General features: G+C 35.4%; 1 protein-coding gene across 1 annotated transcript; it reads right to left on the bottom strand.

Moving 5' to 3' along the window:
* Positions 1-1,554: 1,554 nt before the first annotated feature.
* On the bottom strand, positions 1,555-14,249 carry LOC149838752 (uncharacterized). Its single transcript, XM_090006784.1, has 2 exons — positions 14,047-14,249; positions 1,555-2,167 (listed from the first exon to the last, which is right to left on the bottom strand). Exons 1-2 carry the CDS (start codon positions 14,167-14,169, stop codon positions 1,802-1,804), a joined length of 489 nt encoding a protein of 162 aa, XP_089862910.1. The 5' UTR covers positions 14,170-14,249; the 3' UTR covers positions 1,555-1,801.
* Positions 14,250-18,115: the final 3,866 nt, after the last annotated feature.

Raw genomic sequence — 18,115 nt, 5'->3', positions numbered from 1 at the left:
GCTGGGGTTAGGCAGACCCCTACCAGTTATGCAATTATACCATTGGGTTTTGAACCTGCAACTTCCCAACACAAGGTGACATTCACTACGGCCCTACTAGACAAGCGGAGCCCCTGTTGGTTAATTTTAACCTTTTCTATTCTTCCTTTTGGGGGCATAATTTGAGTTTGGGCTTCTTTGAGCTTGCCTTGGCTAGCATGTTTGACAGATACGAATGAAGTGCGAAATACTCTGTTAATAGCCGCATTAATTCTTCATTTTTATGATTTATCATCCTAAATTAGTGAGATACGGTGGGCGTCCATAAGATTAGGGTTGTGCAGAAGTCAAGCTGAAGAGCAGCTTATGCTTCACTTAATAACCAATTGAATTGAGTGGAGTCCAAGCCAGAGTATATCGGTTTCAGGCATATCTTCAGATGCAAAGTCTCAGCATATTACAGTCGATTACCTTTCAGTACGTTTACAAGCACATATATAGTTATCCAAAGGTAGAGATGAATGCAAAAGTTGCAGATCACTTTGGAATTATGCACTCATTTGTAACTGCAATCGTCGACAGTCTTTCTTGTCTTCTTTTTTTGATACACAGGATGGGGATGGTCACTGTTGGATTTGAACCCAAGACCCTTAGGTTATGACACAACGACTTATCATCCAGCTGCTTTCATTCCTGTTGTTTAGGGTCTTAAGCACAATGCCTTTGATATTTAGGCTCATTCTTGTGGTGTCGGGTTTTAGACCAAGGTTCTTGAAGGCGTGAGTACTAAAGTGTCTTTAAAACCATTCAAATGTTTAAAATAGTTAATTTTTTATTTGATGTGTTTAAAATATTTGGTTTAGAAATATTCAAATGTTTAAAATAGTTAACTTTTTATTTGTAAAAAATAAGTAAATAAATGAACGAACGAACTTTGATTTCCAATTTTAATGTTTTGAAAAATAAAAAAATTATGAGAAAATTGAATTGCTTACGTTTATTTAATTTGAGAACAAGTACATGGAACGTTGATCCAATATCAGTGAATTCTTAAGTCGTATAGGATCAATCCTGCAGCAATAAAGGAAACACTGTAAGAGCTTGGGTTAATTTCTTCTATTTACCATTTTTATACCTTTTGTTAAAGATAATAAAAATATATTTATAGTTGAGAATGTTATTGATAACTATTGTCCAAACATGTCATGAGCGTATCACGTCCTGTGACCGTCACTAAACACACGTCCAAACATGTCGTGAGCGTATCACGTGCTGTAGCTCCTCAAATAAGTGAGCCATTGTTTTGCTACATCTACATCAGTGAACAAAACTGGAATAGAAGAGCTTGGTTTATCATAAAGATTTAAAGCCATGTGCATCTAACAGTGGATGCCTGCATAATGAACCAAAAGAAACCAGCAGGTCCAACTTGCAATTAAGAGGGAGTGCAAAGCTAAATAAGATCAAGAACCCTACAAAAAAGGGATGCTAGGGAAGGGCATTGTCCACGTGCCATATGAAAAGAAACTGAAGTGTGGAAAACCCTTCAATGTGATAAGGATAGAGAAGCTTACCAAAGATCATTTCTGCATGGTCGATCAGATTTTATATCATTAACAGCATTCACCACATTTATTCCCAAGGATTCATGCAAAATCTTGAGTCATCATAATACTTAAAATCATCTTTTGAGATTATATTATAAGAAATACAGAACATGATTCGTGCAGTACACCTGAAACCGGTTGACATTGGCATCCAATAGCACATGACAAACCAGAAAAACGGCATGGATGAAGGAAACAACTTCTTGTACCTGCTGTCAAATTGGGCAACACCAGTATGCAAGGTGCTCATCTTTGCGTAGATTGCTGACCAGGCCTCCGCACTGCAAACAAATAAAGCTGCTGCCATCTGCAAAGGCGTCCAACATTATTTGCTTTCTTCCGGTTTTCACAAGTATTGAGTTCCTCTCAGCTTCTGGAGTAAGTAATGTGCCTCCGCTATCAAATGGTAATGGTTCAGGGGTAAATGGTTGTGCTTCAGAAATAACACATTCAGCAAATAAAGATGCAAGTTCATCTGCCACAGTATTTGCTTGAATTTTCTTCCTATATGATTCCCGGGCTCTGTCCAATGTCTGGAAAACAGCAGCATCTCCTCCCCACGACTTCATTGCTACCATCACCTGTTTGCAGAATTTCATTAAGTGAACAATAAAGGATAAACTTGATTGTTGAAGTCTCACAAAATTCTCTACAAATTCAAAAACCCAGAACACCTGACATGAATTATCGAACCATGAGCTATTTATCATAATATCAAAGCAAGAAAATGCAACTCAATGTTGCGGGAAATCTAATGGTCCTAAAATTAAACAACAACAACAACAACAACTACAACTACAACTACGCCTTCATCCCAAAACAATTGGGGTCAGCGATATGAACCAAAAAAGAAATTCATTTTGGGTCTTCCACATGAATCCTTTTCCTCCAATCATTTCTAAAAATTAAACCTAAACAAAAAAAAATTATGAGAAAATTAACATAAGAAAGGATGAGCTTTCTCCTGGCTGATTGTGAGTTCATCCTAGATGGTACTTGCCTAAATATGCTGTGGCTTGCGTTTGAAGAGTTTAGCAAGGGATACCTGCCTCTCAATGTTGTGGTTGGTGAAGGGGCTCTGAAAATGGGCTGTTTAACCAAAAGTACAGGGCCCAGTATTATACTAAAAGAGCTAGAGGTCGATCACTAGTTTGTTAGAACTGAAATGAAATGGGGATCTTCGAAACACGAGCTTTGATTAACAAGAGCAAGTGTCAAGAATGACACTAAAGCATAACCCTTAAAAAGGGTATAACTGGAAACAAAATAAAAATAAAAATGTAATCTTTATTGATATGAAAAACCAATTGCTTAAGAAGCATTGGAAGAGGGGCTGCACCCCTTTATATACACAGCTGAAAGAGGACTCAATAGAGCTGTTGGGCACAGTCCAACAGCTCTATTTAGAGCTGTTGGAATGTGTCAGTCCAACAGCTCTATTAAGAGCTGTTGGACTGTGTCAGTCCAACAGCTCTATTGCTAGTCAAGTCTGGACAGGACTTGACTAGCAACAGTCATTCTAGTTCAAACTGAACTAGATGACATAAAGACAAAAAATAAAAATAAAGGAAAAAAAAATACAGAAAAGAAAGAAATTAAAAATGTATTTATATATATATATATAATATTATTATATATACATATATGTACAGTTTTACATTTTAACACTCCCCCTCAAACTTACGGTACAATGAGCGAAAGTTTGTCTAAGAGAAAGTGAAATCGGGGAGCAGCGAGAGGCTTTGTAAAGAGGTCTGCTAACTGATATTCTGAAGTGACATATGGCAGATCAATTATCCCGTGTAGATATTCCTCTCTGACGTAGTGACAATCCATTTCGATGTGTTTGGTGCGTTCGTGGAATGTTTTGTTACTGGCAATGTAGATCGCACTTTTGTTGTCACAACACATTTGTGAAGCCTTTGTTGCTTCAACTCCCATGTCAGCAAGCAGTCGTCGGAGCCAAACTACTTCCATGGTCGTGGTTGCCATGGCTCTGTATTCAGCTTCGGTGGATGAGAGAGATACCTTCTGCTGCTTTTTACACCTCCACGAGATTAATGATTCCCCTAAAAAGACACAAAAGCCAGTGGTTGAGTGTCTGTTATTGGGATCACCTCCCCAATCAGCATCAGTATATGCAATTAAATCAAGAGAAGAGGAGGAAGATAAGAAAAGTCCTCGTGAAAGAGAGGACTTGATGTATCTGATAATACGCATGACTGCTCCCATATGAACAGAAGTAGGAGCATGTTGAAATTGACTTGCTGTATGAACAGCATGTGCTATATCTGGTCTGGTAATGGATAGATAGGAAAGTGCCCCGACAAGCTGTCTGTAAGGAGTAGGGTCTGCAAGAAGTTCTCCATCATCAATCTTCATTTTAACATTAACAACTTCTGGAGTGTCAACTTTCTTATCATCAGTAATACCAGAGCTGAAAACAATATCAAAAGCAAATTTAGTCTGAGATAATAAATATCCTCTAGGAGAATAAGCAACTTCAATGCCTAAAAAATATCTCAACAAGCCCAAATCAGTCATTTCAAAATGAGATTTAAGAAGTGTTTTGATTGTTTCAACTCCCTGTTTATCGCTTCCGGTGATGATCATATCATCCACATAGAGAAGAAGCACAATGATCCCTGCATCAGAATTCTTAATAAACAAAGCAGTGTCAGTTAAACAGAATTGAAAACCAATATCAATCATAACACGACTAAACCTATCATACCAAGCTTTTGGTGCTTGTTTAAGTCCATAAAGAGCTTTTTCTAAGCGAAGGACTTTACCCTTAGGAATACTTAGACCAGGAGGGGGTTCCATATATACTTCTTCAACTAGCTTTCCATTTAAAAAAGCATTTTTGACATCCATTTGAAAAATAGACCATTTTTTGATAGAAGCTAAGGCAATTAAGGTTCAGACAGTAGTCATACGAGCCACCGGAGCAAAGGTTTCTTCATAATCAATCCCATATTCTTGGGCATAACCTTTGGCTACTAAACGGGCTTTATATCTTTCAAGAGTACCATCACTCTTGGTTTTAATTTTATAAACCCATCGACATCCTATAGTTTTCTTCCCTGGAGGAAGATCTTGAATATTCCATGTAGAAGCCTTTTCAAGTGCATCTAATTCAACTTTCATGGCTTCTATCCATTTGATATCATTTTTTGCTTGAAAATATGTGGATGGTTCTTCATATGAGTGAATTAATGCAATAACTGCCCTATATGTGGGTGAGAAAGACTCGTATGATACAAACTTTTCTGGAGGCCTCGAGATTCGGGATGATTGTCTAGTTGGAATGTTAGAATATTTCTCAAGTGCACATGGAGTATTAGACTCTTGTCGCCTGGAATATTGAATACTAGTATCTCTATGAATTTCTTCATTTTCAACATTAAGATCAATAATTCTTGGATCATCATCAAAGTTACAATCAAGGTCATATTCATCAGATGTTGATGTTAGATCTAGCAAAAAGGAGTACTCAGTGACGTCTTTTAATTTTCTAAAATCAAAGAAGCTCTCCTTTTCAAGAAAGGAAACATTTCTAGACACATATAGTTTATTATTTTTGAAGTCAAAACATCTATAACCTTTCTGGTTTTCAGCATATCCTAAAAAGGCACAGGGAATCGCACGAGGGGAAAGTTTATCATTTTTGTCAGTAAATATGAAACATTTGCACCCAAATATTCTTAATCTAGAGTAGTCTGGAGAAATGTTCATAAGTTTTTCAATGGGAGTGATATTTTGTAACGAAGAAGATGGCATCCTATTAATGAGATAGGTGGCAGTTAAGGCAGCTTCTGCCCAAAAGTCTTTAGGGACTTGATTTGCTATTAATAAAGTTCTAGTGGTTTCTATAATATGGCGATGTTTTCGTTCTGCCAGTCCATTTTGTTGAGGTGTATAAGGACAAGATCTTTGATGTGTGATGCCATGCAATTTAAGATAATTTTGAAAATCTGTGGATAAAAACTCTCCCCCTGAATCTGTGCGAAAAATAGTAATATCATTTTGAAATTTGTTTTTAACCATATTATGAAAAGTTTGAAAGTATGAAAATACTTCAGACTTATGTTTGAGAAAGTACATCCACGTATGTCGGGAGAAATCATCGACAAAAATAACATAGTAAACAAATCCTCCTTTAGAAATTACTGGTGCAGGACCCCAAACATCCGAGTGTATTAATTCAAGTGGTCTTGAAGAGAAAAAGGTTCTGTTCTGAAATGGTAATCTTTTCATTTTGCCGAGAATACAATCTTTACAATCAAATGATTCAGAGTTACAAAATTTCCTTAGATTTGGAAAATGTTGGATTTTGGCTATATGTGGGTGACCAAGTCTCTTATGCCACAGTTCCAACTCTATTTTTTGAATATTATAACAAAAAGCTTTCTTCGGCATTTCCAAAAAATCCATGTAATAGAGTCCTCCTTCTCTATGGCCTTCCCCAATCAGCTTGCCTGACTGGCGATCCTGTACCCAACAACCATGAGAAGAAAAAGAAATATTACACCCATAATCAGAAATTTGAGATACAGATAAAAGATTTAAATTTAATTTGGGAACATGTCTAATTTCTGGAATAAAAAATTTTTTTGTTTTATAAATTTTTTCAAAATCTCCTATTCCTTCTATTTCAAGAGAAGTCCCATCAGCAGTAAAGACCTTTGACACACTTGTTTTATTTTTAACACATTTGGATAGACTTTGATTATTTGGGGTCATATGAAAAGATGCACCAGAGTCAAGAAGCCAAGAAATTTTACCTAAATCAGAAAAAGATGAGGCTGCTGCGCCGGTTGAAGCTTCAGATGAGGAAGAGGCACCTTTGATGAGAGGCTGAAGGATCTCCATTAGTTGGGCCAAGGAAACTGGTGCATCCTGATCTTTAGGCTCCGATCCAGCAATTGCAGCTCTTTTTTCTCTCAGCTCCTTAAGTTTGGGACATTGTGGCCTGTAGTGTCCCGGTTCATGACAGTGATGACAAATAACTTTCTTCTTATCATAGTCACCATTTTGTCGGTTAAAGTGAGGAGGCCTATATGATCGAACATGATTCCCTGGTCTAGACACGGCTAAAACGGAATCATCTTCAATTTTTAAAGAACCTTTCCGGAGACGATTTTCTTCCATTGTTAACTCTTCAATAGTTTCAACAATAGAAGGAATTTTTCCCCGGTGAAGTGGGGCCGATTTAGTGGTTTCAAATTCCGGCCTTAATCCAGTGATAAACTGGTAAAAATGTTCAACATCGAGTTGTTTCTGACGAAGCTCGATGTCTTCGGCACAATGCCACTTTGGTTCTAAAAGGGAAAGTTCTTCCCAAAGTTCGGACAACCCATTGTAATATTCACGAATAGTTTTGTCTCCTTGTGTCATCATTCGAACTTTTTCTTGGAGGTTGCACACGTGTGCAATATCTTTAAGGGAATACATATTCTTAAGGTATTCCCATGCCTTATCGGCATGATCAAATTTGGCAAGACTTGAGCATTTTTTAATGTCAACGCTATTGATAAGCCATGACATTATCTTCGCATGAGATATTCTCCATTCTTTCCATTTCTTCTCGTGTGAGGCAATAGCCTTGATTTTCTCTTCTTCCGATAGAGGGACGTCTTTATCTCCCTCCTTTTTAGTAAGAAAAAAAAAAAACAATACAACAAGATGTGAAATCTTCTCCAATGAAGTGATAAAACAATTCTCTTCAAGTGGCGAACACTTTTGCAAACGGGCACGAAAACCGAGACAGCTTTTCCTCAAGATTTAGTACTTCCGCGGCTTTGATACCATGAAATGAAATGGGGATCTTCGAAACACGAGCTTTGATTAACAAGAGCAAGTGTCAAGAATGACACTAAAGCATAACCCTTAAAAAGGGTATAACTGGAAACAAAATAAAAATAAAAATGTAATCTTTATTGATATGAAAAACCAATTGCTTAAGAAGCATTGGAGTAAAATACAAGAGGGGCTGCACCCCTTTATATACACAGCTGAAAGAGGACTCAATAGAGCTGTTGGGCACAGTCCAACAGCTCTATTTAGAGCTGTTGGAATGTGTCAGTCCAACAGCTCTATTAAGAGCTGTTGGACTGTGTCAGTCCAACAGCTCTATTGCTAGTCAAGTCTGGACAGGACTTGACTAGCAACAGTCATTCTAGTTCAAACTGAACTAGATGACATAAAGACAAAAAATAAAAATAAAGGAAAAAAAAATACAGAAAAGAAAGAAATTAAAAATGTATTTATATATATATATATAATAATATAATATTATTATATATACATATATGTACAGTTTTACATTTTAACAAGAACTAAGAGGGTAACTGATAGATTTCTTGAGAATACACACTAAGTGATTAGTATTAATATATAGCTCCTTTCAATGGATCGGCAGGAAGAGAATAATTTACATTCTCCGTGTTGTGATCATCACAATACAGTGTTCTCCCTTATGTAGGAAGTTGAAGGGAGAATGAATTAACAGAAGTATAAAGTCTCTTTTCAATTTTTTCTAATTTTTAAATTGTTAGAACTCAGAACCTTTTGCAAATGCAAAGTATGCAAGAAGTTCCATCATATAGAAAATATTGATTGCAGATTTGTTAGTATTAAAAAACTAACCCCAAAATAAGATTATAAACTTCTTAGGGGATGCCTGAAAGCATACCGAGAAACCAACTGCCCCTTTCCCAAGGTTTGTCCTAAAAGCCACAGAAACAAATTCTCTCTCCGGCACACTCTTTTCTCACACTCTTTTCTTTTCTAATCTTTTGAACAATCATCAAGAAGAGAAAGATGAACATGCAGACAAAGTTTAAAGAAACTCATCTTACAGATAGACACTCATGAGACAGAATCACAAAAGAAAAAACAAAAATGAAAAAGAGGGAAGTAAAGGAAACTAACTATAAAAAAAAGATCGGGGAAAGGTTGGATCTCGCATGGGCCCCATGATAGATCCAACCTTCATCTACATGTCCATGGGCCCCTGTGTGCATCCAGATGCACCCTAAGTGTTTGAAACCGAATCACTATGTCACGGAAAGTGCACTTCAAGGACATCAGACTTTTAACATGAGAAATAAACTCACTAGAAAAAAATATTTATATAATTAATAAATTGTGATCCGTACAATAACAATAACATAATTGACCTATGTTAATAAGATTGAAGAATAAATCTTAAATGACAGAACACTTTCTCTAATTTCTTAAAAATATAAACATTTTCATTTTTATTAAATCCAATGGTTGATTTTAGATTTGTCATTTAATGTTCAAAACTTTCTTCTCATTATAAGAACATGTACCATATTATATATCTCTTGTAATTATTATAATTTAATAAATAATGATTTTTGCTTAGGTATGTTCAAACCAAATTTTATTTGTAATAAAATATTTTTAATCATATAGTAAAAAAATATTTTAGGTCCAACAAGTGTCATAACATATACTTTCAGTCATTAAAAAAAAAGTTGATTGACTTCTTATGGGCACATTTTGGAAGTGAGAAAGATATAGGAAATTTGATACAAAATGGAAAATCTGCACGGTTTTTCCGACCCTTCCAAATGAGAGAAAAAATCTCTATGAGAGTTTTTCTAAAAAGTACACTTTTTTATAGGAAACATTCCTCCTTGAAAGGAGGTGGAATAATCCTTCCTACCAAGAGAAAATAGTGAGGTCCACTCCCCACCACCCATCTCACCACCACTATCATCACTTACCATCTAACTATTACCACCATCTCACTATCACCACCCACCACCATCAATCTCACCACTCACCTCTTGGAAAACCGCCCTCTCCACGATAATTTTCCACTATCCATCATCATCATCCATCTCACCACTACCACTATCACCCACATCCTGAAAAATGGCACCGGAGAAGCTCTACCACCACCATCCATCTCACCACCACCCACTATCACCCACCTCCTAGAAAATTTCCCTTCCCACTATCAAGCACCCCCATCCATCACCACCCACCATCACCCACATCCTGAAAAATAGCGCCAAAGAAGCTCCACCGCCACCAATACCACCACCCCACCATCATTTTCTACTACCACCATCACCACAATCCATCTAACCACCACCACCATCACCTACCTCCCAGAAAACCGCGTCGGAGAAGCTCCACCACCACCCCGTCCTCTCTCTATTTTTTTTAAGATTTTTCATTTTATTTTTCTCATGCAAACAAGTGACCATTTTTCATTTTAAAAAATTATCATATCAAAACTTCTCATAGGCAAAATATTCTTTTCCTATGAGAGTTTTTTTTTGTGCTTCCAAACGTGCCCTAAATGCTTCCTAATCACTTTGCACTTCATATATACATATTGTTAAGATTAATGTATCCTTTTGTATATACATATATATCATAGTTGGCAAACTCGTGACTCGAGCTCAGATCAGACTCCTACTGGGTCACCGAGTTAGCGGGTTGACTCAGTGACTCGGACGAGTCAGGATTCTATATTTTATAGTGTAAGCACATGAATAAGACATGAAAATAACTAAACTTCAAGCTAATATGTCAATAGCTAACTTACAAAAACATATAATTATATATTATTAGCTTTTTTTATTGAACAATATTAGATTCTTCATAACAAGTGACTTTATATATGAATTATGCATTAAAATAATAAAATACATGATAAAAAAATTATATCATGGGTTGGATTGGCAGTCCTGAATCGTGACCAAGTTGGGGTCTGATCCGGGTGATTTTCGAGTAGACTCGCCAGGTTTGCCAACTATGATATATATATATATATATATATATATATATATATATATATATATATATATATATATATATATATATATATATATACATATGAAAAATAAGAAGCCAAAGATACATACCAAAATGCAAATTTTTTTAATCCATTTCATTCATTAATACAAATCTTTTCCAAGACCGCGATGCCTTGCTCTGATACCATGTCACGAAATGGTATAGATTTCAATGCACTCCAAAAATCAAAACATTATAATTTGGACACAAACTTTAGAGCTAAAAGGACACACATGAAAATGTGAATGAATAACTCTATTCATAATGGACATTAAAAATACAAAAGAAAAAATTATATTGATGAATGAATAACTCTGGCCATAATGGACACTAAAAATAAAACAAGAAAATTACATTTAAATCTCATTACAAATACACTAAAAAATAACACACAAACCTAATGCTACCCATCACTCTCTCAACCCCCTTACACATAACCACGGGAGACACCTCTCGACGACAAGAATTCTAGTCGTTGGGTCCCTATATATATATATATATATATACACAAAAGGATACATTAATTGTTTGTATTTGCAAACTTACATTGAGTCACTGTAAGTTTGAGGGAGGGTGTTAAGATTAATGTATCATTTTGTGTGTATATATATATATATAGTATATATATATAATATATATAGGGACTAAGTCAAACAAGTTGACTTAGTCCCAACGGCTAGAATTCTAGCGGTTGGGAGGTGTCTCCCTTGGTTGTTTGAGAGGACTTTTTTCCTCTCTTCCTTTACTTCTTCCTCTTCTTCTCCTTTATAAATAGGGAATCAGGGATGTGTGTATGTGTAAGGGTTGAGAGAGTGATGATTAGTATTAGGTTTGTATTTATTTTTTAGTATATTTGTTGTGAGGTTTAAATGTAATTTTCTTTTTGTATTTTTAGTGTCCATTATGGATAGAGCTATCCATTCACCAGTGTAATTTTTTTTTGTATTTTTAATGTTCATTGTAAATAGAGTTATTCATTCACATTTTCATGTGTGTCCTTTTAGCTCCTAAGTTTGTGTCCAAATGTATAATGTTTTAATTCTTGAAGGTCATCATGGAGTGCATTGGAATATGTACCATTTTGTGACACATATAAGCCTCTCATTTCACGCTTCCGCTTACAACATTGCTTCTTGATTCCACTTCCATCTTTGGCAACCTTGATTGAGACCAATAAATTAGGATATTCAGATATCAAGGCCAAATCAATGAAGTCAAATAAAGCAAAGCTATAATGCGATGATCCAAATTAGAAATCGAGTAAAGGTCATATCGTATCTTAAGTAAATGTATTATCAGTCTTACAAACTAACAGCAGAAAAAGTTGAAAGTAAAAATGGAAACAACCGTAAATGAAGTACATTTCTTAGAATTTTCTTTGATGTAGGAAATCTTTAAAACACACCTTACAAAACGGTTACCCAATTTCACCATATAAACAAGTGCAACAAAATAAAATTGGAAAACAGAAAACCCAAAATATTTAGTCTTTATGTATGATAAAAGATTAAATGTCAAATTATTATAGCTAAGGTGCCTTGATTCTAACGCCACCTGAGTCTATCCCCCAACCTATACATCGAAACAGGGAAGAAAAAGCTATTGAATTTATGCATAAAAAAACTTATTGACTATTAGCAGCCATTTGGATATTTGAAAAAAAGGATATTAGCAGCTATTTGGTTAAAAAAAAGTCATGGTTATGAACTAGTTCCTCCATTTTCTTTTCCTCGTTACTTCACTGAGCAGTTAGGCTGATGATACTGGTTTTATCGAGAGGTTGGAAGTGAAGATCCTGATCACCGAGCTGTTGGAATAGGTTCGGCAGTGGATCACGAAAGATTTGTGATCTTCTCTATGTAATGATATGGAGGAGTTCATTTTGAAATCGTCTACCCCAATAACTATATCTGTTCTGTTCACTCATTGTTGTTTGAAGTCATTTTGACCCACTAATTCCTCCCTATGTCAGAGGGACACACCATTTTGGGTCTCATGTCTATTGGACAACATGACACACCACAACACAGGAAATATTTTATTGTTTTAAATATTTTTCATAGTTTTGATTATATTTTTAATAATACATATTTTTGTCTATTAAAATATGGCAATATTTGTAGTCAACTAAATAATTAAAAAATGTGGCCGCATGTCCTATTTGTCAAACAATTTGCGAATGCACATCTCATGTTCATGCCAAGTCCCAGTTCATGTATGTGCCTTAGTTGTATAGATTATTTCTTTTCATATTAACAGACTGTTAAAATCATAAAATCAGTTATTGATGCAACTTTTTTTTCCCTTTTGATGTCATTGCATAACCAAAAATAGCAAGCAGAAGCTGAAGAGGAAGAAATCATTTGAATTGAACCGATCCAATATTAGCTCATATCAAAAGTGACGGTTCCAGATTGCAACAAGAGAACCTACTGAGATTCCTAAGTGTTCAAAACAAACATGTTTGGCCACCCCTTGCTGGGAAGTTTCACTTTAAGAGGATTTGTCATGAACAACAAATTTACAGTGGAGGCCACCTTCATACCAGCTCAAATCAAATGCCCTGAGAAAATATAGGGAGGCTGATCCTTTAGGTGAACTTGTTGATTGTGAAAGAAAGGATGCAGTCTGTACCTTCAATATCTCTTTTTAGGGTTGCAATTACAACAATACATTTTTTTTAGGATTACCATGTAACAGGAAAGACAAAATTTGAACAACAAATCTGCATATCGGAAATAATGGGAGGCTGGGAGCTTATGTGGTCCCATTATTGGATCTTACGCCTTATGACATGACACATAAATCTGATAATGGGCTTCAGTAAGATATTTTCTCCGCTTTAGTTTTCAAAGGAAAATGACATTAGCATGATCTGACCCTTTAGGTTTCTGTTATCAGTAACAATCGGGAGACAATGACTTTGGACCGCAGTGTTTCTAATAAGTTAGTCTTTCCTTCTCTATTCTTCTCATAGTTCATTTGGGTTCAGCAAGCTGTGAAAAAAAAGAACATACATCAACTCCTCTATCCCATCCATCTTTGGGTCTATTCATCAACTTTGAACACCATCTTTTCAAGAGATCCAGAGCAGGGTAGGGTTGAACATCTTTCCATCTTTGAATTATTGCAACCTAGTATTAAAAAGAAGGCTAGCGTGGTACTCTACAGCATCAAATTTCGTCTTTCCTGTAACATGGTAATCCTTAAAAAAGTGCTTGGTTGTAATCACAAACCTAAAAAGAGACATTGAAGGTAAAAACTGCATCTTGGCTTTCACAATCAACAAGTTAAAAACTCTATAAACCAAACCCTCCTACCGGAAAGATTCAGTTTGCGCCAACTGGCATAATAAAAATCAAGCAGCAACTTCTATAAGCCAGAAGGGCGTAGTTCTTAGACTGCCGGTTCAGTTTTTTAACATTATTTTTCATGCCCATTTCAACTTCTATTGTAACACCTTACTTTATGATTCAGTGAGAGAGTGATATGTAAGGAACCCAGAAAAACCATCGTTTCTACCCAATCTTGCAATCCAAAAGAAGACGAAAACCAGAAGCAAAATATAGGAATCGTGGAGATAGAGCAAGGTTTCCGAGGTGGGTGCACTACGTACCGCTTGGAGAGCATGAGAGGGCTTCCCCTGCTGGATAAACTCGCGAGCCAATGCCAGTAAACCCCTCATATCCGGTGATCCCTCGTTCTGAACATACGAAAAAGAAGAGGCAGAAGCATCCATCTCTCTCTCTCTCTCTCTCTCTCTCTCTCTCTCTCTCTCTCGTAAAACACTGCCTTCTAATCAATACCTTAGATATCGATGCTTCTCGATCTCTCTCGCCCTTTTTGGGTTGTCTTCTGATGAGCCTATTATAAGAAATTGCAGGATAAAATGGGGTGTTGCATTGTAAATGATAACATAATACCCAAATTAATTAGTCTTTTTATACTAGGGGAATTTATCCAACTATAACACAAGTATCATGAGTTTTAAAAATATCATGATTTTGTTATGTGATTTGCAAAATTCTACAATGTAATGCCCTAAGATTTAAAACCCTAAAAGGGTGTAAATTTTTTTTATAACAACGGAAAACCATTTTAAATCTTGCTGAAAATCTTAGGCGGGTTTCAGATTGAATGATAACACTAAAACTGAATCCTTAAAATAGATAACATTTCTAAAATAATTCAGATAAAAAAAATAGAGTATTTTCATTCCAAAATGAATCATCTTTACAAAAATCAGTATTAACAAGTACTCAAAATTCAGTTCTCAAAAAAAAAAAATTGTTTAGCTCTCGACGCTATCACATATTTCCATAACCGTTCTAGAAAACCATTCAATATTTGTAGTTTTATAAGGGATCAATATCCACAACCCTACACTAGAAATACAATAATAAAACATAATTATATAGAAACATGCATACATAAAATGACATTCTTTTCATGTAAATAAAAAATATTAGTACAATTATAACATAATAGTTCAATAGCATATGCAATAATCTTACTCATGCATAATCATTCAATTTATGCATCAGTGCAGGCGAAACGTTCACAATAAATATAAATAACTTATAATTCTTTTATTTATATTTTTTCTTAAATAATACATGCTATGCTTCACTATATGCACAATACACTTTTGTTTCTCTTTTACAATACTTTGTGGGTACTAACACAGACAATATCTGAATCAAAGGCTTGATCGAGGAAGTACATTTAATCAATTTGTGACTTATTACGCTAACATTGGTCATCTTTTCCGGTTCGAGGTGAAGGACGACCGTGTCGAAAGAGATATTCTACCACCCCACCTATGACATCGATGGCAGTTATCCCTGATCTCCGTGATTGAGAAAGCAACCCTTTGTACTTATCAAAATCGCAAAGAGCCAGAAGTATCGCTTACCCATTGTAAGCCCACAAGAGAATTATCATGCACATATTTTATTATTAATTATCTTAGCATATATGCTTAAACGTAATTAATCACTTACAAGATCAATGGCTTCTACCGAGCAAAAGCATGTATGATTTCACATTAAACCATTGTAAGGTTCTAAATCACTCATTTGAAGCACTTAATACATATAGATCCAATTGAACATGTACAAGATCAAGAGCCACCCCTTTAGGCTTGAGCCTTTATAAAACAATAATTGCATAACACGTATTTTCATTATGCAATACATACATTTGCATCATTCAATATGCATTTCATTATTCATCATGTCATAAACATCATGCTAACATGCATCATAAATTGACATTGTACTTATGCATCAAAAATATAAATTTTCATTCACATGTAGGCTTAAAATAAATATGACTGCATAATAAATAAAAAATAAGCATATTCAAAAGCTTGAACTACATACATACATTCATTCATGAAATTTTGAAATGCACTCATATATACAACAACAACAACTACGCCTTCATCCCAAAACAATTGGGGTCGGCGATATGAACCAAAAAAGAAAATCATTCTGGGTCTTCCACATGAATCCTTCTCCTCCAATCATTTTTATCCAATGCCATGTCCTCGGTGAGGTTCAAAGCATTTATATCCTTTCCTATCATCTCCATCCAAGTCTTCTTAGGCCTACCTCGACCTCTTTTAACTAATATATTTTCCCATTTCTCCATCCTTCTAACTGGAGCATCATTAGGCCTTCGCCGAATATGTCCAAACCACCGTAAACAATTCTCTCTCATCTTATTTTCAATGGATGCAACGCCTACCTTCTTACGTATCTCCTCGTTTTAAATCTTATCTTTTATTGTATTTTCACACATCCATCTAAGCATACACATCTCCGCCACACTAATTTTTTGAATATGATGTCTCTTGGCAGCCCAACATTCCGTACCATAAAGTAAAGCGGGCCTAATTGTCGTCCTATAAAACTTTTCCTTCAACCGCAATGGCATTCTACGATCGCACAACACTCCAGTTGCACTTTTCCATTTCATCCACCCAACCTTTATCCTATGATTTACATTTCCAGCAATTTCTCCATACTTTTGAATGATAGATTCCAAATATTTGGAACAGTCATCCACCGGTATTTCTTGCTCACCAAGCTTCACTACACTCCCATCACTACTTCGTTACTTACTAAACCGACATTCCATATATTATGTCTTACTTTTACTCAACTTAAAACCTCTTGCTTCCAATGTTTGTCTTCATAATTCTAACTTAGCATTAACCCCAACTCTAGACTCATCAATCAAAACAATATCATCAGCAAACAACATACACCACAACACATTTTCTTGAATTGATCTCGTAAGCTCATCCATCATTATAGCAAATAGGAAAGGGCTTAATGCAGATCCTTGATGTAACCCAATTGTTATAGGAAAATTGGTTGTCACCCCTCCACAAGTGCGGACATTGGTTACTACTCCTTCATACATATTTTTAATTATACTAATATACTTGAGAGAAACACCTTTCTTCATCATTGTTTACCAGAGAACATCCCTAGGTACTCTATCGTATGCCTTTTCCAAATCAATAAAAACCATATGCAAATCTTTGTTCCTCTCTCTATATCTCTCAATAAGTTGTCTAAGAAGATGTATAGCTTTCATAGTTGATCTTCCAGGCATAAAACCAAATTGATTCTCCGATATCATGACAACCTTCCTCAACCTATACTCAATCACCCTCTCCCAAAGTTTCATAATATGACTCATGAGTTTTATACTACAATAGTTTGTGCAATCTTGTATATCACCCTTATTCTTATATAGAGGCACCAAAGTACTCTTCCTCCACTCATTTGATATCTTTTTTGTCCGCCAAATCTTGTTAAAAAGATTTGTCAACCATTCTAAACCTTTCTCACCCAAGCATTTCCAAGCCTCGATAGATATACCATCTGGGCCAACTGCCCTTCTTGATTTCATTTTCTTCAAAGTCTCTGCAATTTCTTTCTTTTGAATCTTGCGCATGAAGTCACGATTCATCTCATGAAAAGGAATGAAGAAGTCTCCAAGATCCTGAGCATGACTTCCATTAAATAGCTTATCAAAATAATCTTTCCATCTCTCCTTAATCTCTTAATCTTTGACTAAAACCCTTTGTGTTTCATCTTTGATACATCTAACCATACCCAGATCGCTCGATTTTCTATCTCTCATCTTTGCAAGCCTATAAATATCATTCTCGTTCTCTTTGGTATCTAACTTGTTATAAACCTCCTTATATACCTTATCTCTCGAACTACTTTTTTAGCTTCCTTCTTTGCTATTATATACTTCTTCAAATTCTCATTATCACGACTCTTACTTAGATTTTTATAACACTTTCTTTTAACCTTAATAGTTATTTTGATATCCTTATTCCACCATGATGTATCCTTACCTAGTGGTGCACCGCCTATAGTCTCACCCAATACCTCCTTAACCACTTTTCTTATGCCACCCGCTATCTTATTCCACATTGATTCTGAATCCTCCTTGAGACACCAATCAACTTCCTTAACTACCTGCTCTACAAACATTCATTGTTTAGTTCCTTTCAGTACCCACCACTTAATTCTAGGATCTATCCTATGTCTATCCATTTTGCGACATTTTCTAATTCTAAGATCTAAAATTAAGACTTTATGTTGTGTAGCTACACTTTCTCCAGGTATAACCTTACAATCGAAAATGCACTCATA

This window comes from Nuphar pumila, chromosome 5 (assembly GCF_984573655.1).
Source record: "Nuphar pumila chromosome 5, dmNupPumi1.hap1.1, whole genome shotgun sequence".
Taxonomy (NCBI): domain Eukaryota; kingdom Viridiplantae; phylum Streptophyta; class Magnoliopsida; order Nymphaeales; family Nymphaeaceae; genus Nuphar; species Nuphar pumila.
This window is presented reverse-complemented; position numbering and strand designations above follow the sequence as displayed.

Excerpts from the sequence above, each read along its gene's own strand:
- LOC149838752 (XM_090006784.1), bottom strand. The coding sequence starts at position 14,169 with ATGGATGCTTCTGCCTCTTCTTTTTCGTATGTTCAGAACGAGGGATCA. Across the intron at positions 2,168-14,046 it reads CCTCTCATGCTCTCCAAGCG|GTGATGGTAGCAATGAAGTC; the intron begins GTACGTAGTGCA and ends TTCTGCAAACAG.